General features: G+C 42.1%; 2 protein-coding genes and 1 long non-coding RNA gene across 4 annotated transcripts in view; 2 read left to right on the top strand and 1 right to left on the bottom strand.

Annotated features, from left to right (window-relative positions):
• CHN2 (chimerin 2) overlaps positions 1–13016 on the top strand; it is a 165796-nt gene extending 152780 nt beyond the window's left edge. The window contains exons 11-13 of the mRNA XM_083823554.1: positions 5936–6073; positions 7323–7428; positions 11152–13016. Of these exons, the coding sequence (XP_083679680.1) occupies positions 5936–6073; positions 7323–7428; positions 11152–11323 (416 nt within the window). The 3' untranslated portion in view covers positions 11324–13016. The remainder of the gene's footprint in view (positions 1–5935; positions 6074–7322; positions 7429–11151) is intronic.
• On the bottom strand, positions 12372–19774 carry LOC310893959. Its single transcript, XR_014579430.1, has 2 exons — positions 19641–19774; positions 12372–15613 (listed from the first exon to the last, which is right to left on the bottom strand). It is a non-coding gene; the product is annotated as an uncharacterized lncRNA (long non-coding RNA).
• A 257-nt stretch (positions 19775–20031) lies between these two features.
• PRR15 (proline rich 15) lies at positions 20032–24578 on the top strand. Of its 2 annotated transcripts, none has more exons than XM_083823556.1 (2): positions 20032–20172; positions 20326–24578. In XM_083823556.1, exon 2 carries the CDS (start codon positions 20339–20341, stop codon positions 20690–20692), a length of 354 nt encoding a protein of 117 aa, XP_083679682.1. In that variant the 5' UTR covers positions 20032–20172; positions 20326–20338; the 3' UTR covers positions 20693–24578. The 2 variants fall into 2 exon arrangements, with proteins under 2 accessions (XP_083679682.1, XP_083679681.1); XM_083823555.1 differs by having other exon boundaries at positions 20038–20172; positions 20323–24578.
• The last annotated feature ends 245 nt before the right edge of the window (positions 24579–24823 follow it).

Raw genomic sequence — 24823 nt, 5'->3', positions numbered from 1 at the left:
GTGAGACTGGTCAGGGCCAACAAGGTCTCTGGGTGACCTCAGGGCCTGGCACATACCACACTTACTGTGCCTGAATACTTCTTTGTTTGGGGACAGTTTGTCATGCAGACTTCACTGGCAAAAAGTCCAACTATGTAAGAGGGAATTTCCAATGACTGTTTTCATGCTATACCCAAACATCCAAACTTTAAAAAGTGATACCAAAATGTGTTGGATGCTGCAGTTATGAAAATACACATGGTCAGACATGGTTTGGGTGAAAGAGATGTAAAGTGCCGTGACTGCTGTCATATGAAAATGATGTTGCAGATGTGCTGTGTTAAGCAGCTTTACTGAGAGGGTCACAGACCCCATAGGTCCCACGCTGCCCCTCCAAGTAGGTCTAGCCTGGCAAACTCTTTTTTTTCTGTGTGTTAGTTCTCTTCTACATGTATCAACCTGAATGAAACCCAGCAGAGAAGTACAGGTAGAGGAGGGAAGAGTCTAATGAAAGCAGCCAGAAATTTATGTCTGAGGATGACTTGTATACTGCAGCTGATGTAGTTCCTTTGTAAATGCTCTAACCATTGGGGTCAGCTCAGTTTTACGGTGTATCCTGTTACTGTTGCTGATGTTCCAGTCATAATCTGGTGGCAATCCGCACTTGATTTTGACCCACAGCAAGGAAGAAAGTGTGATTTACTGGAAAAGGCAGCATCTGTAAACAGGAAGAATATAGTCACTGGCAGTATCAGATTTCCAAAGGAAAAAAGTATGGATAAACATGGAAGCAGAGAAAGCAAGAACTGAGTTTGCATACATAAGCTGTGGAGAAAACCACTGGCCATAAATTAATAAAAAACTATGTCTTCATTATCTTTTAACAATCTCACAAAGGAAGTGGGATAAGAAAGGAAAGAGAGAATCGTCGTGTTGCCATGAATAATGCTAAAAGCAGTGGAACAGTGCACAAATGCTTGTTATGATAATGCATGACTACAGTGTTGCTGAGACCAGATGCTGAAAACTTCCCCTTCCACTTCTGATAATGTTTCCTCCTTGAAATGAGATGGAAAGCAGAAGGATTTTTATTGTTGATGATTTTTTTTTCTTTTCAGAAAGGGATTTAAAGAAAACAAAAATAGATTTTTTAACTGACTTGTGTGCTGCACAGCTAGAAGGTGTTGTCAGCTGGCAGAAGGTTAAATTGGCAAAAGATTTTCAACCTGACAGCTCAGGGCTGTCTTCCCTGTCAGATCCAGGTTTAGAGAGACAGAGACCCTAGCCTTTCTTCTGCACCTCTTCCCCTGTCACCCTAGGAGCCAGAGCAGCCTGGAATGCAGTGTCCCAAGGGCATGAAATATCCCAAATCTCTTATGCATGTGTCAGAGCTGGGAGGGAAGGGCGCTGAGAGCCAGGTACAGGCTGTGATAGTCCCACATCCAGGAGTGCCTGGAAGGTTTTTGTTCAAAATTCATTTTCTGCCCAGAAAGTGAAATTTGTGGGAGTTTTACAAAACTGTTGTTTCCACATTCACTACAAGAAATTAACACAAATGTAGCAAAAAAATAAAAATAAAAAGAAGGATTTTTTTTTGTCTGAAATGTAAAATGGAAAATTCCTGATCAGTTCTGCTTAACAGATAAGTGTTGCAACAGGAGCAGCTGTACCTGTGGCCATGTCACTATGTCAGACATCCTGGAGCTTATTGCATAGCAGAAAGTATATGTGTTTTAAAAGAGCTTGGAATAGCTAGCTGTCAAAGCAGAAGTTGAGAGCAGAGGTAGGAACCAAAGAAGAAAGCAGTTTAATCTAACTGATAATCCAGGCACGAAACTAGAGGCTACACTCTGGCCATGAATAAATTTAGCTTGACAATTTAAAGGTCGCTTTCTAACCATCTGAAAGCAAGGCTCCCAAAGAAGCTTCTAATAAAAGTAGGGATAAAAACCTTAGCTAGCTTGAAATGGAAGTTGAGCAATTTATGGGAAGGATGGCACTGCGTGGTGCTTGCAGTGGCACACTGTGATTGCCGACCTCCCCCTCTCCTTTGTGTCTGAGCCACTCCCTGGGCACCCAGCTTGAATGCGCTAGTATGCTTTTGCATCTCTGGAAATACAGCTCTTAATAAGTGGTTTTGAAAGAAAAAATTGAAATCCTGTTATTTTAATACATGGGACACATAGTTCAAATAATGCCGTGAAGCTCTCTGGTTTCAGAACTTTTCTTCATCAAGCCATGGGGTAGGGAAGACAGGATGATGTATGGACTGGGCGCCCGGGGCTGACTCGGCCATAGGGCACCTCTCCTGTTGATTTCATTTGCAGCTGAGGGGGCACAATGGACAGAAGTCAGTCCTCCCCATGACTGATTGTTCCAGCCTTGTCGAAGGAACACTGGCTTGTTGCTTCCAAAGAATTACAGTGAGAACAGAAGAGCAAAGTCAGGCTTGAAAGTTAACGTCTCAGGAAGAGAATGGCATTCCATGGAATATTATTTTTGGCTGTAAAGCTGTGAGAGTTATTTTTAAAACTGGGAAAAGTTGGTCCTATCTTGTCTAAGCAAAGGCTGCCTTGCAGAGCCAAAGTGGTGTAAATATCCCTGCTGTAAGGGAGAGTTCAGCTCTCCGAGGCACCGACAATGTTCCATTTCAGTGATTTTCATAATGAGAATGGGGGGGAATAATGTGGATTTATTCTTGTGAATGTTGGTGCTGTAAAACAACAGTTGCTCTCTGTGAGCATTGTTGAGCTGTGGCGCTCTGACAGCAATAAAACACTCATTGTGTGCTTTACCCACAGAGCTGCCATTGTCATAAATGCATTCTGTCCTTCCACTTGTTTGTATGACTGGCTGGTACAATACACTTGCTAAAAATATTATGCTGTTAAATATTACATGAGTACTCAAAGGGATCTTAACTCATATTCACACTCCTTTGCTAGCGTGTCTGAAAACCTGTCAAATTCCAAATTAAAAAAAAAAGGAAAAGGAACTTAATTAGAAATGTAATTCAGTATTCAGAGGGCATAGTTGAGACTTTGAGAATGTAATACTTACTCCATTTCCTTCTTTAATAAACTAATGATATATTTCTGTGTATCCAAAGTCAACTGAAACCTCAGAAGAACAGAAAAAAAAAAGTCTTGAAATGTTCAGACTTCAACACCATGCTGCAGAATATGTTGAGAGTCAAAGTAACAAGGAAAGGGGGATGATGGATTTTGGGTATGATTAGGTATATTAAGCTTAAATTAACTGGATGTTTGCAATCCAATATAAAAACAAACAAACAAAAAAAAACATAGTATTAATATATTCAATCATGTGCAGTGTCTTTGCAATGATGCTGAAAGTGCTAAATACAATCTGCGGAAATTTACTGTATTGAAGAGTTAAAAAGACAACTGTGGTAATGCAGAAGGTGCATATAATGCATATAAAATAGATGTAGAAATAGATGTAGTTCATACAATGTGTTAGTGCAGATGAACCTCTGTAAAATAGGTGTTATGACTTTACCTGAAATGGATGAATTTTCTTTTCATAGTGCTTTGAATTTTAAGCACGTTTAAATAAAAATACAAATCCAGGAAATTGGTGAATATAAGACATAAGCCTGCCAAAGGACCTTCAGTGGCTGAAAATGAAAAAGAAAGACAATCCAAAATCTATTAAAGGAAGGGAAAATACATCTTCCCGTAAATACCCACTGCAGAAGTGTAGGTACATTATAAAATACATATTGTTATGCTTAGCAAAAATCTCAAAAAAAATCTTCAGTGCATTTCCAACGGATGTACGTTTCTCTCTGAAGTGAAGAGAAAAATCTTTGACTCAGGAATTAATGCATTTTTCCTGCAGCAACAGGTAAATAAGAGGTGTGTTTGAAGTACGTTGTGGTTTGAAGTACCTCTAGCTGAAGTGCCCCTTTAAGGAAGCGGGCTGGGCTGCTTTGCGAAAGTACTAAATAAATAACACTTTCATTTAGTGCACCGGCAACCTGGATAATAGATGCAACCCTCTGCTTTGCTATATCTGTCCAGATGCAGCTGCTATCTCCTTGAAAGTATCTGTTTCCAGTGGAGCATTTTGAGTGCTCGGTGTCCATCAATTAAAAAGGACTCTCCACACAAAGCTTTAGAGGACTAATGCTACCGGGCCTGGAGCGCGTGGATTAAACAAAAGACTGGGGCAGTGTAAACATTCTCCTAGGGGTTATTGATGCTGTATTAAATTAAATGCTGATGGATGTATTCAGACTGCTCAGCTGCATCAAGAAAGGCTGCTTGTTTTAAACACTTAAGCATATAATCTCCTCTTGATGAGAACATGTAGGGCTATTAGTCTTAATGAGAATTATGTGCATACATTGGACAGGACATATTCCTTCAAGATTAATGCCATAGGTTTGTATAAAACGTCTACAATCGATATAAACTGTTTTACTCTGCTGTGAAAGCCTTTATCACCATCTTAGAAGCAGTGTATCAAGCACAGCCCCTCATCTGTCTACATCAGGGTATGTCTACAAGCACCAGCTATTGTGAGACAAGCAAGGCAATGGATTTTCAGTGTGTCAGCGCCTCGGTGGTAAACAGTCCAGGCTTGTGCTTGCACCTCCTGGCAGACACAAACGGACTCACTTCCTCTGCTCAAGCGAGTCTAACTTTGCATGGCCCCAGCCATCGTGTGATCCCAAGTTTTTACTGTCTTTATCTTCACTGCCTCCTGTGAGGGAAGTGCTGTTATCCTCACTTGAAAGGCTAAAAGGTTTAACTTATCTCAAAGCAGCCTGAGCTGAAATTAGGGATTAAATACAGACAGCATCAGTCCCTGCTTGACCACTGCCCTATCCTGTCTTTCTGCTTAAGACCACCAAGGGACAGGCCCAGAGAGGAGAATGGACACGTCCTCCAGGGAGGGAATGACACCCAAATTTCTCAGAGTGGGGAAGAAAATGGGTGTTAAGGTACTAGATAGTAGAGAACAGACATAGTTATTTGAACCTGAAAATAATGTTGATTCATCCTTGCTGGTAGTTCTTGTAATTTCAGTCATTGTGAGCCATGCATTGGTCAGGGGCTGACCAGCAGCAATTGGAAATTTTAAACTTGTGATTAAAAGAGGTCCATAATGGAGTTTTGGGTAGCTGTTACAATATATTGGGGGGAAAAAAAAGTACGTCATTAAGGTTGCATAATTCATCTATTTAGTTGTTCATCCATTACAACTATCCATATTCATTTAACAAATTGGAATCCACATTTGAGAATAAATCGTGTAGCTAAATGCCATAGCATGTCTATTTAAATTCAAATCTTTGCTACAAATAAATAATTCAAGTACAAAGACATTAGAAGGCATCCAGAAAGTAAAAAGGCTTTCTGACTAGGTAATCAGCATAGATAGATTGGCGCAAGACTGGAAAGATTTGGATGTTTGCTCTGATTTTTGCTACTAGTCTCCTGGTGACATGGGAAATTTATGTTATTTCTCTGTGCCTCTGTTTCCCCAAATGCAAATAAAAATAGGGATTTATATTCCTATGCATTGATCTGTGGATACAAAACACAAAAGGAAGACAAGCTATTAATAGCTTAATTTCAACATTTAACAAATTGGCCAAATTCAACAAACGTATTATTAACATGCCTTTTTCATCCAACATTAAACATCAGATGTGAGATGCTACACTGCAGATATTGTCATTGCAACCACCAGCCTCACCAAAAGATGTCAGCAAATAAATTATTTACTAAATGATATGGAAACCACCATTCCTCATTCATCCACTGTGAAGTTGGTAGCAATATATTCTCATTTAAGCCTTCCAAATGCTTTCAGGTTGTTTTTTTTCTTGTCAGGTTGGACACAGTAAATCTGAATTAGAAGCCTTGCCTTGCTTCAGTCAGAATGAGACTGTTTTCAAAAAGATTTCTTCTTCCTCTTCTAGATGGTGACAAGGCTGATATTTCTGCCAGTATTTATCCAGACATAAACATTATTGCTGGAGCCCTGAAGCTATATTTCAGAGACTTACCGATTCCCGTGATCACCTATGACACCTATTCCAAATTCATAGAGGCAGCAAGTAAGTATTGCATAGTAATTGGTACTGTTCTTTAATCACATTTCCCATCCATAACGCTGTTCACATTGAAGGAAAAGACAGACAACAAATTGGAAAGAAGGGCATTGTTCTGTTTGTTACTTCTCAGACATGTGCTTCTTTTACACGAAACTCTTGCCTGATTGCTAATGGAGAAGGAACTTCATGCAGGTAATAAATAAATAAATAAATGCAGAGTAGAAACGTACCGATTGGTTAACAAAAAAATGTAAAGATGTGAGGTACCTAAGAAGTAGCACATTTTTTTCTTTAAAAAGTATCTTTCGTGATTTTGAAATGGCACACGGTATACCAATAAGCAAGATGTCTGCGTCACCATGCTGGGTTCCCTCCCTTCTGGCTCCCCCAGCCTTGCACTGCCCTGGCAGCCACAGGCACTTCTCTCTTGCACTCCTCTCTTTCTCCTTAGTCAGAAAAGTTAACCTTGCTTGCCACTTGTCTTATAAAGAATATGCTCAGGGGAAGCAAAATCGCAAATACAAAATCACAAAATGCAAAATCCCTTAAAAGCAGGACATAAAGATTCTTACTTTTCTAAAATTTCAAGCTCCTTGTGTCATTTTTATGAAAAGTCTTGGGAGACATATAACTGACTCAGTTAGGAGTTTAGGAATCTGTATTTTTCGTGTAAAACACATGTAAATCCCACTCATATTTTTAGAGAGATTGCCAAAAAGTCTTGAGTAAGCACTGATACTCTCACGTCACTGATACCTACATACTTAAATATGTTCAGCAATCTCACTTTATGTAATTCCATGTCACTTTAGTCTCTCCACCTAAAATTTAGCATAGTCCAGTATTAACAAGAACAGTCTCTAAAGCATATGCTTTATCCATGGTCCCGTCTCATTTGGGCAGCTAACGGAAGTATTCGTTCATGAGATTTTATTAAAGAGTCAGTTCCAGGCAGCGTATGAAGAGGCACTTAACAAAGCTCAGGTACTGTACCTATACAGACCTGTAGCTAGAGCTGCAGACCATAGTGATGACTATTGGGTGGTCTTTTTTGCTGATTTCTTTGCACAGCCATTCTTTTGAGGTTGCAGAAGTTGGTGATAAGCTTCCTGCTTATGAGTTTAGTGTTTATCCCTGCAAGCACAGTCAATGGCTTCAAAAGGACTCCATAATAATACCTTATCTTCCTGAATTACTGCTGTTTACAGATGAAGGGCTCTATTAACATTAATCCTGTTTGGTGTTTTTACAGAAATCTCCAATCCTGATGAACGACTAGAAGCAATACATGAAGTGTTGATGCTACTCCCTGCTGCTCACTATGAGACACTTAGATACCTAATGATACATCTCAAAAAGTAAGTTAATTGGCATGCGGGATAATTCTTGAAAAACATAACAATTTTCTGCTTTAAAAGAGCAATATTACAGAAAACACCAATAAAGCTTCCATTAAGGCACTGCCACTAAAACAGCAACATTACAAATAAACAGACAAGCTATATTTGTATAAATGACTATAAACTGTGTACATATATAGCATAGATCTTTTTGCTTGCAGATCACTGCAAGCCTTTGAAGAGTTAATTGAGATTTGTCACATTTCTCTGAGGCAGATAATACCTTAAAAAAATACTGGAATGGTAGGTACTTTAGAGATGTGTTACATGTTCTGTGGCAAGTCATTTGATCATGCGTCGCTTGTGCCTCCCCTCACCTCCTGCTTTGTCTTCCTGCACTATAACCCTAAAAGGAAGGAGCTGTCTGTTACTAGTTGTTTGCTCACATCATCATGAAACCAAGACTCAGAAGGGGCCTATTTTTATACTACAAGTAAAAGCAATACAGGCACTTTCCAGTTATTTCATGTCTCTTTTGGTTTTAAACACACACTGGCTCATTCACTTTCCAAAACTTCTTTACTCATAAGGAATGCCAAATTTTTGAAAGTGCCTAAATTTAATTTTGTGACTTGGGAATGTACTGCCAGGTTTTCAAAGTTTTTAGCTAGATACCTAGGAAAATTATGAAGTGCTCTGAAGAAGGATAGGATGTCTCATTCTCAGTAATTTAAAGCAAAAAAAAATTACAAATACATGCTAACTCCACTTTACATGCCTCAGAAAGCCTTGTTTGTAAGCTTTTAAAAACTGAAACTGAGTAAAGACTGACACTGTCATCTCAAAGTATGCCTTCATTTAAGAGCACATTGCCTGAGATATCCCTGTTCTGTTGTTAAAGTTTATGGTGCTATTTGGAAACAACAAAAAAGGGGATAAGGGAGGAATTCAACTACTCATCTTTTGAGAATTTTCTGTTTTTTATCTGCACTATCCTGCACTATTAATGCCAACATGAAAAGGAAGAGACCTCAACTCACAAAAAAAATTGCATCAGAGAGCTCGTGTGATGTGCATTTCATGCTTAATTCAGTTCTCATTATGCAAAGACTTTTCTTCATTTTGAATTGTCTCAGGTCATTACACTGAGTAGTTCTTCCTTTTGATGAGACATTACCTGGGCATGCAGGAGCTCCTTTGGACTCTGCAGAAATTAGATGTGTAAACACCCAACCTTGTCAGCACATCTGCCTAGACAATTGAAGATGAACCACATTAGCTTTTAAGAAGGCCTGTGGAGGGTGCAGACAAGCCAGGAACCTACATACAAGAGTGGTGCTTTCACGTCCTGGCAGTAGAGTTTTAATAGCCAAGAAGCCAATTTACTTGCCTTCATTCTTTTTCATGAACTGCAGTACAGACTTTTGTTCAGCTGTTGCGCTGAACTACTGAAGAGACAAAAAAAATCAAACAGCTGATTGATCCAACTCTCTGAATTACTTGCATGCCATGCAATACATTTGCTTTCCTTTTCCAAATTGTAGCTTTCAGCATCTGCACTGAAATCAAGCACAAGCCAGTTCCTATGGACAATTTGACAGTGAGATCACAAAGAGATAGAGGGAAGGTTCCTCTAGGTTCAGGTTGTGCTGTTCTGTAGGTTAAACATAGCATCCCAACTCCAGCTCCATAAAGTCCTTCCTGCACGAAGAAAACATGTTGATGTCAAGGAGTCTTTTATGTAAAGACTGCAGGGCCATAGCCTATATACCAGCACTCATTGTTAACGGAAAAGAAAATGCATTGAGTTGTTAGAAGCACTTCATATTCCTTTATCAAATGAAAGGGACACAAAAATGAGCTCAGGCAAAGTTCAGTGTGCTTTGTGTTGCTTTTGAAAAAAAGTAGAACTACCTTTCTAGTATCTATTTATTGCCTTTCTCTCTCCTCTCTTGAAATAATACTGTAGCATAGTCAGGAAAATCCTGCAGAGGATAATGTCAGCAATGAAGAATGGGCTTGTCAATCAATTAATTAACTGTTTTTTTCAATCAAAAGGGAATTTTCTTTCTGATGACATTTTACTCAGAACTGGAGGAAATACAATAGAATGAGCAGTCCCCCCTGTGGTGAAACTCCAACCATGCTGGAGTTTCAGTGAAGCTGAATCTCCTGGGCTCACCCCAGGCCATGCTGGCAACAAGCCCCATACACCTGCACAGAGGTGCTAGTAAGATGTATTGTAAGATGTATGTCATTGCATTGCTGTTCAACACCGTTGCTTCATACAGGCACTGGTGGAAAGCAGTGCTGAGCATATAATACTTGCACAACAGCAGCTGGAGCTAGGCAGCCTTGGTTTGCCTTTCCTCCGTGCAAAGCAACAGCTAACATATCTGTGCTAGATATGATACAAGGTGGTGACACAGCTGTGGGTAAGGGCACTAATGGATTCCTGAGCTGAAAGCAAAGAGAGAAGGTGGTTTTGCCTTGGCAGATCCACTCTTTGCAGAGAGGTAGTGGCAGAAGCAAAACCTGGTCTTTTATGGACCTTGCCAATGAGAAGACTAGAACGTCCCTTCAGGTTTTAGCCTCTTTGTGCTCCCCTGGTGGTATCCACTGCCCAGCTGCTCTCCAGCTGGGAATTGCTATGGCCAGGGTGGTCTCAGCTGTCGCCAGAAGAGCTGGCTCCTAAACCAGATGTGCTCCACCCTTGCGGAGGATTTGTGTGTGGAAGAGTTGTCCAACTTCACACAGGCTCTACTTAGTAACATCAAGTATCTGGTCGATGAGAGACCTCGGCTGTCTCTAAACAGCAGTGCAAGAGCCCTCAAATGCCAAAGGATTGCTGGGACAACACTGATGCGGTCCAGTTGTACCAGTGGAAGCAGACCTTGCATTTTCCAGTAGGCCTAAGGAGCGACTTCTCCACTGTCAGTGTTTGCTCCAGCCACATGGAGCCTATCTTCTCTAGAATTTACATCCCTGACCCATGTCAGGGAACAAAACAGCCTGGGATCCTTCTAGAAGTGCCTCTGGTCTTTGTGAAGGATAGATGGCATTTGTAGCCATCTGACTTCTAGCTGCATGGAGCCTGCCTGCACACAACAAAACACAGCAAGCCACCTTTCTGGACTGCTCCAGGTTTCAGCCTACTCCTAAATATAAAGAATAAACAGAATAACTCAGCTGTTGGTTGGCCTGAGATAGCCAGCAAGCCAGAAATATGTGATCAGGTTGGCTGCTGAAGGCTGGAAGCATGTCTGTGAGCAATGGGCCGTTGCCATTGGTCATCAAAAGAAATACTGGGTTCATGGTCAGCATCCATACCTGGCGTGACACACACCAAGCACAACATGACAGAGAAATGTAATTACTGTGGAGTAGGGGACTTCCCCATACATCACAATTTCAACCAGGATTCCGTTTTTCAAAAAAGAAATTGCCACTAATTTATTATACGTTAATGGGTAGCCATGTAGAATAATCACTCAAGAGTTGCAGGAGGGGTGTTTAAAGGCACTGGAATACACAACCCCACCACAATGGCATTGTACTTGCAATGGAAATAGTTACTGTGGAAATAGGTACTATACTGAGTGAAAGTAAAAATTGTTACCAAAAAAATGTCATTATCTGGCAATGCTTAATGTGAAGCAGGGCTGCAGGTTAAGATACAATATGTACTTTTCTTCTGGGAAGTGAACTACTTACCTTTTTATTTATTTTCTTCTATTTTAGGGTTACTTTGCATGAAAAGGAGAATTTTATGAATGCTGAAAACCTGGGAATAGTGTTTGGGCCTACTTTAATGAGACCTCCAGAGGACAGTACCCTGGCTACTCTGAATGACATGCGGTACCAGAAGCTAATTGTGCAAATTCTAATAGAAAATGAGGATGTTCTCTTTTAGACAAACATAGGTGCATCTTCAAAGCCATTTGTTTAAAAATAATTAGTTTGAAGGGAAAGCAACATTTCTTTAATTTTTTTAAAAAATAAAGGAAGAGTTCCTTGGCTGCACTTCAATTTCTGCAAAGTTGCAGATGGATGCCAAAATGTTTAGGGAAAGCCTATGTCTCATAGACATATGCCTCTTTGTAGAAGGGAAAAAAAAAAAAAAGGTCAGAAAAAATCCTCTCACCTTGTATCTTTTGCCTTGCCTGAGATGTATATTTGTTTTGAGAAGTTGCAAACAATTTTATTGTTAACTTATTAAGAAACACAAAACGTATTTTAATATGGCTAGAGAAGCAAAAAGGTACTTAATCAGTGTTACTTGTATACAGCTATACATTTCCCTCTCCATAAGACATAATTATATATGTCAATTGTGAAACAGAACCTATATTATAAAGATATTTTTACTTTACCTAGCTGAAAGAATGACATTTTATTTTAGCAAACTATAAATCAATGCGGTGCATTGATTATTTTCCATGTAATTCTTTCCTGCATTTTTGCTATGATATATTGAAAACAATTACCACTAATGCAGTATTATCCTGACATACCTCTTTCATGGCAAATGTTTTAAAGGAGAATCTTGTGTGTATTCCAACTTTCCTTAGGTTTCTTTGCATTTAGGCACTAGCATTCTAAGATTGTATACTACACTTCTAACCATTTCATATTTCCTGAAACATAGTATTTTCTCTCTCTTTTTTTTTTCTACTCCCATATAAAATATGGTATTGAGAATTTTTGAAAGTCCTGGTGGTAATATCAGTTTCACACGCCAGATTTATTTTTTTTTATTACATTAATTTGTAAGTTAAGTGATGCTGGGACACTGGATATTTTCTGGCCTTGTTGAAAAGTTAGCACTTTTTGGGTTAAGTATGAAGGATTTGTTTTTTTCTGTAAAAATCAAGCTATGTTTTGTCATGTTTCTGTATTTATAAACGTACAGTAAATCTGCTGAAAATGTAGGTATTTCTCTTGAATGTGTTTCCTGATGGTTTGTTTAAAAAAAAAAAAAAAGACAAAAAAAAAACAAGAATATGTAGGAAATGTGGAAGTTGGTAAATTTAATTATTACCAAATTTTAATATTTTTCTCCCCTCACAAACATTGACCTACAGAGTTCATAGTCTAACTGCAACTTATTCTTAATGTTAAAACTGTTTCTCAGCATGAGATGTTTCTGCAAGCATAGAAATCAGCATACTTTACTACCAAACTCAATTTTCAATACAAAAGAACTATAATAATTCCTCATCTTGATCATTTGTATCATATGCTTGGTAACTCAGTTTCCTGAATTATTTCAGGGAGCACATGTTTCTATTCAAATTGAAAAATATGTGTAACTATGATAATGAAGGGAAGTGGAGGGTATTACTGTAAATTTGTTGTCTTCTAGAGAAATAACTAAGGGCTAGATAGATTAACCCAGATTGCAGAGCAAAAGCTAAATAGTCTGAGTTCCCAATACTTCTATAGATCCTCCTGACTTGTACAGGACTATTTGTTGTAGGTTACGTACTACTTAATACTGTCATAAAAATGATCTGGAAATGGTTTTATTTTGTGAAGTGAAATATGCTTTGTAATTTATGATAGTGTAAATGGAAGGAAAATCCCATTAAATGTGTTAAAGAGTTCTGGTGTCTGTCACTGTCCACATGGCAAACCATTGAATGAAAATCAATCTCCAACTATCATCCTGACATGGCTGGAAAATACTTGGAAAACTTAGTTTTATTAATGCCAGCAGTTTCGGTGTTACTTGGGTGCCCGTACTACCAAACCTCTGTGCACGTGTATTTACCGTCATCACTCTGAACCACCTCTGTGTAAAGCTTCAAGCAAGCAAAGAATCAAAAATATCAATCCAATCAATTCTGTGCTCTCCAAAAATCAATATAGTCATAGCAATTTTCTGATCCCTTGAATGCAGACATTTGAGTAGCAATGATTTTATTTATTTTTTCCAGTCTGTTCAGTAAAGTGTTATATTTTAAAGGCAAAAAATATATATATTTTAGTACATTATTTTTATTTTCGCAGGAACACAAGCCATTCTGCTTCTGTTTCTCCCTTTCCTTCTACCATTAGCAATCTGGTAGTCTTCACATGTCTTACAGTCTGGGATCTATACCATATATACCAGCCTAAGGATTCAAAGCAGTATGTTTAGAAATACCCACGCATAGTGTCTTTGGAGGGGCAGCAGTTTCTCTTCTGTTCAGTGGGGGGAAAAATATGATTCTGCATCTCAAAGGCTAAATACCTAATGAAGCTTCCATGTGTGCCTTGGCTAATGCGTAGCCACCGTCCTCAGGGACATGCTTGCTGTGGAGGTAGAAGGATCCTGTCCCCGTCATTCCCTATTAGTGCTGCCTTGTGCTGCACACACTTGGTCTCTTGTGGCAGACATGCTGTGGCCATCGCAGCTGTACCTGGGTCTGAGCAGCATCTTCGAGATCTAATATCTCTGCTTCAGACTCACCATAAATGAAAAGCCAGCAGGGTTGTCTCCATAGAGCTGACTGTCAGTGCAAGCCTGTACTCCAGTACACAGAAAAAATGTTGTGTCTGACTGGGTTACATAACACCTTCCTTTTGCTTCAAAGCATTCAGCAGAGTGTGATGATCGATCTCACACCGGGCACTACAAGACAGCAGTCAGAGTCATCTGAAAGGTGCTCCAGGAGGTTCTGGTTGTGCTGGTGTTAACTTCCCTGAGAGGTCATGTCACCTAACGCAGCTGTACGTCCTGGGAAGCAGGTGAGATAGCTGCATTTTGGAGGTCTCTTCCAACCTAGATGATTCTGTGATTTCACTGCAGCTGAGTGTTAGGCAGGAGCCTTGTTCTTCTCCGGGTCCTGGAGGAAGGCCTTCATGCAGCAGTCATGCTGTACTGCAGCATCCATGCACGCTCCCCAAATGCCATTCTGCTAGCCCCATCTTCTGGTGTGATGGGTGCTGTCTGTACCCCGATACAGCTGGCCCTTGGAGCTACCATGGTGAGACAGCTCACCTCCCATAACGCAGAATTGTCTTAGCCGTGCGTAGTATAACATTGCATGGAGTTAATGATTTAAAGTCACGTTCGTACGTGCTGCGGAGCAGCAGAAGGCTCTTCTTCCTAGCTCTGTCTTTGCAAGACTCACTGCAGTATGGTTTAACTATTCTGAATCTGCTGGGACAACTAAGTGAAGGAATTTTTTTCATGAGAACAGTGTAGTCTGATATTTACAGCCTGTATCCCACACACCACACATCCCAGTCGTGCTCTCCCCTTTATGTCCACCGTATTCAGTTTCCTCACCTCCATTCTCTAGCAAAGTAGTTTAAGCTACAGAACAAGTCACTCAGTACCACAGTCATTTTAAGCAAAAGGTAAGACTGCGGTTTCCTCTGCACTTAGCAGTCTCAAAGCTCACACAAGGTTGGAGATTAATGAAGGAGACATCTGCAGAGATGAGTGACCTCAGATTTTGGGAAGGAGTACATCAGGTATGGGATCTCTTATGAGACAAGGTGCTTAAGGAAAGACCTGAGCAGTGTGACTGTCAAATTTAGGATACAGGAGGGAGGAGGGATTGTGGGTGTAGTATTGGGCAAAACCCAGGTGTTTTTAAGATCTGCGATGTGCCAGGAGTGCCTGTGGTAACAGTCAGCTGGGCAGAAGAAAGATTTGAAGTCCCACTGCCAAAGAGGTGAAAGTGAGCGTAGGTACTGAAAGCAGTTTGCAGAGCACGTGGAGCACTGTGTCTTTTGCGATAAGCTCAAACACTGCACGATGCCGACCTGTGCAACCAGGACACCGAGAGCTGACTAACCATGTTTGCACAGGGCCCCACCTAGACTCACACATCCAGAGGGGGGACACTGTCCGAACCCATCTTAGCTGCTGCTCTCCCTCCATCCCACCTCAGGACGAAGACAGCCCACAGCCACGTCAGTGCTGCCACTGTCGCTCCCCCCACAGCCGAGTCCGTGGCAGGACAGAGCTGCTGCCCTGCTGAGAAGGGGCCAGGTACAGCAGGAAAGGAGATAGTGGTGGGAGAAAGGCTCACTGATGTCTTCACGTGTAGGTTCTTCTCCAGCTGTTCAAGCTCCCCAAAGCAGCAGCAGCTGGAGAGGCTGACATTTCCCCCCGTGCTGCACTTTCCCCAAACCCTGCTCAATAGGCACACACAGCAAGGACCTGCCTGGCATCCTTCTTCTTTGTTGACAAATACAGGCTCTATGTCTGCAGAAAAGGGAGGAAGAAGATTTGAGTGCCAACAGACCCCATTGCTGATAAGCAGGAACCATTGAAAACTGAGCAGGAAGGTAATTGACAAACACTTACACAAGGAGAAGAATGCCATCTAACTGGATCCTCAAAGCAGAATTATATTGCCGTATCCCCTAAAGCTATCTAAAGGCAATGAAGAGACTATAGAGCTCATGGAGATAAGAAGAGTAAGAGCATCAATACGTTTTATGTTCCTTAGCTTGTAGAGATTCATTCCTTGATTAAAGCAATGATCATGGTTAAGATTCAGAAATCTGAGCCTTAAGAAACTGATTATTGCTGAATGCCATAGGGCTTGCATATTTACCACATCAGTGAGTCTTACTGGAACTCGTATCTTACATTCTCTTTTAAGGCATGGTCTTCTGGTTATAACTATGCTGATGCTATGGCTAAAACCAGGATTGGGAGTTCAAAGCCTGAAGGACCTGGATTATTGCAGGATGGTGTTTGGACTGCAGAGAGGGAGAAAGCATGTATCAAATGAGGCCCGAACCTTATAAGCTATCATAGAAATGAGCAAGGGGTTACAAGTGGGGAACCTGTCAGGGTGCAGTTTACATTGTTCTTGGGGATGTTATGAACCAAGCTTACCACTGGAAGCTGGAAGCTGCATTCACTGCATGGTCCTGCAGACCTCATGATGTGGGGAGGCTGAAGCTGAGAGGAATGAAAGTGTTCTCTTTCCTAAAAGTATGAGTCACTTGTCACTATGAAGATGAAGGTTAGAATGAGGATTAGGGTTAACTTTAGGGTTTGGAACTAGAGATCCTGAAGAACACAAATTTGAAGACACCTTATTTTCTGTTCTGCTGTAGGGCAGGTATGTGTATGACCAATGTGCATGAAGAAGCAATTTACCATATGCTGTTGCCCAAGAAGATTAGAAGGGAGCCTGGGGTCCATTGGTGTTTATAACCAAGGTAACACCACAATTGGTGTTTATTAACAAGGTAACTGTTAGGGTTAGGTTAAGAATCCAAATACTGAGGAACCTGTATTGTTCCTCAGGCTGCTGCACAGCCCTAGCATTAGGAACAGGCCTGAGGTCAACACGGGAGGGGGTTTGGGCGTGGGAGGTATGAGGGTGAGGGGAGTTGTGGGCATGAGTCTAACAGTTATAATTAAGGTAGGATTTAGGGTTAGACTTTGGAAATCTAAAGCCTAAGAACAGAATTGGGGTTAGTGCCAATATATCTGGAGTAATGGAGTATATATAAAGTAACTCTTACACTGCGTTGATAGGCACCAGTGCTTTACTGTCTTTTTTGATGAAGTCTTGACCCTTCATTTTAGGCATGGGTATCGTTAAGGGAAAGTTTCATAATCTATTGTGCTCTGAGCCAAATTTCTTCTTGAAGCCAAACTTTCCATTGAACGAGGATGATCACTAGCATTAATGCAAGTTAACGTCTTACATTCCTCTACAGGACTAGCTCCTTTCATAAAGGTACCATTAGGGCTCATGTAAGTAAAGATATTGTCCAGGCTACTGTTGGAGGTAAGATTAGGAGAGTTTAGACTACATCTCTGTCACTCAATAAAATGGGACCAAGGACCTCTCCCATGCCAAGCAGCACCAACATTCCCTGTCCATATTATACAGGACTTCCCTGAGGTTTTCTCAGAGGCCCATGGTATCTATCACCTGTGGCCTTTGAGAAATATTTTTTTTTTCTAGAAGCACTGAATCAAAGAATTGATTTAGTGTCCATAACAATGCAAAGGCCATGCTGCAGCCCATCAGACTGGTATTTTTATTCCCTGAGGCTGCGATGGTGTAATGCATGTTGCATGAGGAGTGGTTGTGTATTGAAATATTTGAGGGCGCAAAACCTGTTACAATAAATATTAATAAATTTTATTACAATAAATAAATTTTACAAATTTTACAACAAATAAATACAAAATAAATTACTGTAAAGCGGGAGGACTGTGGAGGGAGACAAACTGGTGTCATTCTGTCCATTCTGCCTAGGGGAATAATCCCTTGCTCTTACGGCCTCCAAACCATGCCTGAACAGTGGGTATTAAATAACATTAGGCCAAAATCACGCCAGGGTGTCACTACTGACAATATGGCTGACTCATGAGATACAAGGTTCAAACTCACTCCCTGGCTGTATTTTTTCGGCAGTACAGACATAGGCTGGGTGTGAAATGCTGCATTTCTTATTGGATACTGCAGTCCCACAGCATTTAGCAGCAATGCGGTGTCAAGAGGGAAAATGTTCCTCTCTACAAAAGGGTTGGATCCTTCACCATAGTTATGGCAAAGGCTGAGGTTTGAGATGCTGCTAGCACTTCGAAATCTAAAGCTTAACGAACTGAAATTATCACTGGTTTCTTCATAGCAGACAGCATGACATGGATGGGAGCCAATTCTTCATGTGTTTTTTTTCCTGTACTTATGGGACCCTTGGTTATAATTAAGATGACATCTAGGGTGTGCGATTTAAGAGTTTCAAGAACTGATCTTAATGCAGAATGCTGAAAGGCCCACTTGTGCCAACAGCGTTGCAAAGTTTCTTTCTAAGGGCCAATTGCTCAGTGGTATGTCAGGTCAGAGGTAAGAGTCTCAACTTGCAGAATCAAGTGTGCTTTTGAATGTCGCTGGGAACATGGGCTTACAAAGAGCTCTGCACTCTGTAGGTGCCAACACCATATGTTCTTTTTTACAGGAGGTTCAAACATCGTTGGACCCCCTTCATATAATTGTATCTGCATTTAATACTGGGGTTATAGTTATGTTATGCTTTGTTTTACTCTTAGCTTGAGAAATGAAATTAAAGTTAGTCTTTGGGAACCTAAATCTTGTGAATTCTAGTTCTGAATTTTGGACAACTTGCTGGGTTATGAAGTGAGCCGATGTCAGTATGGTCCAATCCTGCATAAAAGAAGCATGTTACAATATAGAAGAGACAGATTCCTTTTACAGTGTATTGGAGTGTCTGCTAGAATCCCGCACATTTACCCAGTTGGGACTACGAAATCATGTTAATTTTATCCTCTCTTTCAGCAAAGAAAGGGCAGAATTTAACTGCAGCAGTCTTAAAATAAATATAGTATTTAACTTCCACACATTGAAAGAACTATGTAACTGATTGTTTTGCTTTCTTTTTATATCAATTCTGTAAATACGTGCACACTGAAGGAACACAACGACTGCTTACTGTTGCAATAAGAAAGGGGCAGAACATACATTTTTCACTGCCAGAGCTGTTTTTATATAAACATTAACCTCAGTGACAATCTTGTGTAACTGTGTTGTGACTGATTCATAGCAGTGACTTTCAGATGCAGAGCAGGTTTTGCTGTTCTCCTGTGCAGCCGCATACACTCTCCCACTCACACCGCCTCTTATAAAATTTTCCAAACTGCCTGTCTCCTTTCAGGAGATCCTATTTTCAATAAAGTGCCAAAAGGGACAAATCTCCTTCATTGCAGGATTCTTAGACTAAACTGAGAAATGCACCGATTTGATGAAAGTTTGGTGTTATATCAGCTAAGAGGTCAGGTCTATGGTTATCAAATTAAAATAAACAAGTAATACACTGGCAAATGTTTTGTATAAGCCTGTAAGAAGAGTGGAAGCTATACATGTTAACCAATAATGTTGAAGTGTTAAAAATTGTGCTTATTTCTCCACAAACTCCCAGGCACTTTCGGGGGACACAAGATGAGGAGAAACGCTGGCGTTCCCTTTCTCCATAGATACAAACGTGTAGCACAGTGGCAAGTTATGCTCACTGGGGGAAACGGCCCCATGGTCTCAGAGCCCAATGCCTTGATGCTATGAATCTTGGAAAATGTTAGTCACTTGCTTGTTTGGAGGCGATGCAAAAGCCCTCTTTTCTTGCTGGAAATTACTGGTTTATTCCAGAGTGGAGACCTTTTTGCTGTTGAAATCAGTGAGCAGGACAGTTTAGAGTGCTTTCAAGTGTGTGTGCGTGTGCATGCTCCCCTACCCAGGGCTTACCTTTACGGGCTATTCAGGGAAGCAAGAAGCAGCAGTTGAACTGCAAAGACGACAAGGCCAAAATACCACCGCTCCCACCAACTCCTCCACAAGCTCACCGACAGCCTCGTATAACGGAGCGCGCAGCTGGTGGGTGACAGGAATCGCATGAATTTTACGTGTCGTGTTTCTCCAAAGAAATCGCCACTTTCAGGTCGGTCCAAGCCCACCTCACTCCTTCTTTGCGGCTGAACGGGAACAGAAAAAGACGTTTTGTTTTCCTAAAAACCCGAGGGCTGCCTCCCGCCCGCGGGCTGGGCCGCGGGAGGCGTCCAGGTGAGCGCGGCCGCCGGCGCCGCCGCTCCTCCCACACCTGCCCGCCCGCCCACCGGGGCCAGCCCCGGGCCGCCCGCCGCCTGTCGCCGCTTGTCGCCGCCTGTCGCCACGCCGCAGAGCCGGCCGGCCGCCGCTCGCCGCCTGCCATGGAGCCCTAGGAGCGTGCGGCGGGAGGGGCGGCCGCGCTTCCCCGGGGACGAGCACAGCGCTCCCGCAGGTCAGTGTCACCGCCCTCACTCGTCCCCCGGGACCCCTGCGAGGGCGAGGGGGCGGCAGGGAGAGCCCCCCGGGCCGGGGGTAGGGGAAAGGCAAAACTTGGGCATCTCCCCCAGCGCCCTGACGCTTGCCCCTCTTCGCCCTCCCTCAGCAGAGGCAGCGCCGAGATGGCGGACAGCGCCGCGGCCACCGCCGCCGCCCCCGCCGCTAAGGGCGGCAGCTCGGCGGGGCACTGGTGGAAGTCGCTGACCGGCGGCAAGAAGAAGCACAAGGAAGCGGCGGCCGCCCCCTCCCCGCCGCCTCCCCCCGCCGCCCCCGGCCCTCGGGAGGGAGCGACGCCCCCCTTCGGCAGCGGGGAGCCCCCGGGGGCTGGGGCTGGCGGCGGAGCCCGGCGGAGCCTCCGCGTGTCGCACTCGGGCCGCTTCAAGGAGACGCGCAAGGCGCGCGCCCCGCTGCTGGCCGACAGCCCCCAGGTCTTCAACGGCGGCGACCCCGGCCGCGCCGCCCCGGGGGGCCAGTAGCCACGGCGGGGGGCTCGCCCCGCCGCTTCGCCCCGCTCCTCGCCCCCCTCGGGGGTTGAGACGCGGCCCCGCGGGGGCTCCTCGGCACCCAGCGGAGGCTGCGGGGGGGCCCCCGGACAGCGAGAGGCGCCGCACGACCGACGCGAGGAGCAAGCCTTCGAATCAAGGGACGATGTGATTGACTTAATGGTGATAACGATGAACACCCCGCTCCGTGTACTGTGGTGGACAGGCTCAAAAGGTGCTATCCTGGGGTCTCTGTGCCTTCCCCGGCCCTCTCCGTGAGCCAGCGCTTCCCTGCTCACGCCTGCAGCCCAGCTTCTCCCCAGTCTCCGTCCGAGAGACGCTCACACGCTGCCTTTCGAAGGAAGGACTTCATTTCGGGGCCGAGAACCTTCCAGCGGTGCCACAGCTCTGTAGCAGTCGTCCTTCTGTCCTGCTGGAAGCGGGCACGCCGGCAAAGCCCTTCTTGTGCTGTGGGAGTCATGGGAGAGGCGCTGGGAGCCACAGGTGCTTGGATTCTCCCATGCCACACGTCGTATTTAAATATGCAAAAGGCAGGATTCTGCTGTTTTTGCCTCACTTAATGATAAGCAGGTGTTTCAGAGGTTGATCTCCCGTAGTTCTGTTACAGAGGGAGGCTGGTTATTGTCTAACAATTCCTGTTGTGTACCCAGGGAATGCATGATTTTTGTATAATTGGTGATAACTGGCATAGCGAAACAACGATGAAGAAAACAGGTGATAAGATGCAAATACTCTCCTGGGAGACAAGACTAGCCCTGGAGAGCATGGGCAGGGTTGTGCTCCAAACGTGGAAACAGGCTGTGGCACCACTGGAAGTGTTCTTTAACGTTTACTGTGATCAAGGCTCCTGAAGCAAGGTTAAAGATTCCCAAGATTTCTTTTGGTAGCAAGATCACACATTTTAACTTGGGCAGCTAGCTGCCCCTTCCAGCATCTCCTGGGGTTTTGGACACAGTAAACTATCAGCCAGATTTGCACTGGTGTTGTGCCTTACAGAGCAAACTCAGCTAAAAATACTGAGCAATTACACATTTCTTGACAGTAGACGATGTAGCTACAACTGCCTTATTTATTTTTAAATGAATTTGCAATATACTTAATATTGTTGAAATGGTTTTAGCCTTTTTTGAATGTGATACAAGATACTACATAATGGCAGGGACTGAAAATCATTTCCTAGCTATCAAGTATGATGTGGTTATGATTTTGTTCGGTTGTAATTATTTAAGGTCAGTTCATAATAAAAAGTGACCCAAAAGGAAAAAAATAGATGAATTCTGATTGAAAATATGGATTAAACTAGTCACTGACAGTCAATAAGATGATGTAGCAGACAGAGGGCGAGTGTCCTGTGGTTCACAGTGTATAATAGTATATACTGAAAGCTCCTGTGCAATAAACTGAGATAACCTAGCTGCCTTAGTTAACAATCCTTCACTCAGCTACTTCTTCAGACACCTAAATCCAAGGGCAAAGGGACCGAATCATCATAAATCTAGTTCCATACAAGCTTCTTTGTTTCCACCCAATGTGCAGACTTGCACTTTTTCCTTTCATTTAGTAAAGCTACAAAGCACTGATTGGTTTTGGACTGTCTTTTGTGTTTGTGATGATTTGCTGACAAAGCAGAAAGCAATGAGTGGGGGAGCTCTTGAAGACCACTGCTGTTTCTCCTCAGAGATGCTTTTCTTACCTGGAACCTCTTAAGTAAAGGGGCACCTGAAACCTTTCTGTGAAGAAGAAGCAAGTGGAACACGACTCATCGCCTATGAAGGGATGTGAGAGAGATGAAGGAAAGTTTAAAAGCTGGGAAGTGAGAGACTGACAACAAAAAAACTTACTTCAGCAACAGTTAGCCCAGGGGGGCTAACAGATCGGTGTTTTGTAAAATTCATGCAGATGTTTTTCTGAGTTTTTAATCCCTACACTGCTGTGAAAATATAGTGTATCCATTCCTCTGTAACTCTAAGCTACCTGTTTCTACAGTGAACTCTGTTTGACTCTTGGAAAAAGGTTCCCAGGTTCACTGGTTGAAAGTCTTTATCTAGGCACAAGATATCTACAAATTATGGTATTATTTGAGAAGAACTATGGTATGATGTTCAATGGTTGCTGTTAAGATTCTATATCAATGCAGGTTAATATGTGACTAAATATTAGTCATATCTTAAATCCTGATGATTGGTACTTAAAGCTTGGAAATTTGGTCCGAATATGAAGTCAATAAATACAGATAAAATGATTTGGTAGCAGGCATCCTCCATCTTTATCATGACCTTGAGCTGTGGGAAGGAGAAGTAACTCTATCTTCCTGCTCAGTCAAATCCTTGCTTCAACGAATTTGATAGCAGCTGCTGAAAAACTAGATCCATGAGAAAACTGGCTGACTGCCTTGTCTCACTTTCCACACCCTCTGTGCAATGGCCATGCAGCAATATCTTTGGGTCAGTGCTGACCCGTGTTCGACAGCTAGGCGTGAGAAGCCCCGTTGGCCACGACCAACTTGCTTGGCAGAAATAGCCCTTTTGTTTCTCAGCCTGAGCCTCAGGTGAAACTTTAAGCAATGTGTGCACATGTAAATGAATTAAACTGGTGCAGAAAAATAGTACATTTTGTGGAGCATCTGAATTATTTTTTTAATCCTTGAAGTAAAGAAAGGTCGAGCTTTCTTTTTTATTGGAGAATACTTGTTCAGTTATAACAATAGTGCAGTTCTATGCACTGAATTATTAAAAGGCTGTTGGCATTCTTCATACAGTTGTTGTCTTCATCTGGCATTCTTAATATAGCTATTTTCTCATCTTTATAAAGATAATGCATCAGAAAATAGGTTTAGGAAATGGGGCAACTGAGAAAGTAGTTTCTGTTTATTTTTAAAACCAAAGAGTAGCATATTTACAAAATAAAGAGAAATAACCAGATGAGGTGCAACCTCAGCTACGCCAGTTGTAGTGCAATTTTCTTAATATTATTCCAAATATTGCTAAGGGTTGCAGTTTTGGGGTAAAACGAAATATTTCATAAAGAGAGTGAACTTTTCAAATAAACTTGCAAAGTATATACCTGCTTATTCTTGCTCTTGCCAAAACTAAAAATAAAGCTTTGAGTAGCTGTCTGGTGAATCATTCCTTGCTATTGTAGGCTGGTCAGTCTGGTACTCCACGAAGATTATAGGGAGCAGGAAGCCTGCTGCAGCACCTGCAGAAAATGATCCTAAATTGGAAACGCTGGATTAAATGCTGGAATAAATGCTTGGAAAGCCTCAAGAGTTTCAACCTCAGATGTTAGGTCAGGCTGGGACTTAAACTGAACTGAAAGAATGGAGATGTCTATGTGAGGTCTTTACTGATTTATTTATAAAAGTTTTGTCTTTACTGCAGTGCAAACCATTAATTTTATATTTGAGATGTAAAACCTCTTGTCTGTTAACAAAATAACCTCACATGAGGGCTAAGATCTGAAGGACAGAACTCACAGCCTTGGCCTGGACAGTACATCTGGATGTTTCACTTTAAAGCCCGTGTTTAAATTTGCTCAAACGTCTGATATCTAACTGGGAGAAAAGCTGTTTCAAGTCCGGGTACAAACTGAAAGCTCATTTTGTAGCCTTTTGGGATCATACTTGGTAGGGCTAAACAAAGAAACCCAAGCCTGGTATTTTCTAAGGTGTCTTTTTAAAACTGGGGTGGGAGGGAGTCAATTATAGAATGATATTTGAGACCATATAATTACACCATTTTGAAAAACAAATGTTTCCCCTTCATCGCTCATTTATTGTAAATAAGATGGAAGACCTGCTGGTTTTGATTTTTCATTTCAGAATAAAACAGAAGGAATAAACTTGCTGTTTCATACACACCAGAAGTAGTGAAGTAGTTTATCTATTTTAGCCTTAAAGATGTCTGAATTTTACAAATAGCTCCAAGAAACAATATTTGGATGTAGTCTTCACCTAAAGCATATTGATTAGCAGCTGCAGCTTAAGAATTTGATTTAATGCTCATTTGATCTAGATAAAGCAATATAACATCAGATAACGTGTTTGGGGGATAGCAAACCACTTTCCATAATAGCTGCGAGGCCTGATTTTAAATGAAAAATTTA

Source organism: Anser anser, assembly GCF_964211835.1.
Source record: "Anser anser genome assembly, chromosome: 2".
NCBI lineage: Eukaryota > Metazoa > Chordata > Aves > Anseriformes > Anatidae > Anser > Anser anser.
The sequence above is the reverse complement of the archived record's forward strand: the minus strand, read 5'-3'. Positions and strand labels throughout refer to the sequence as shown.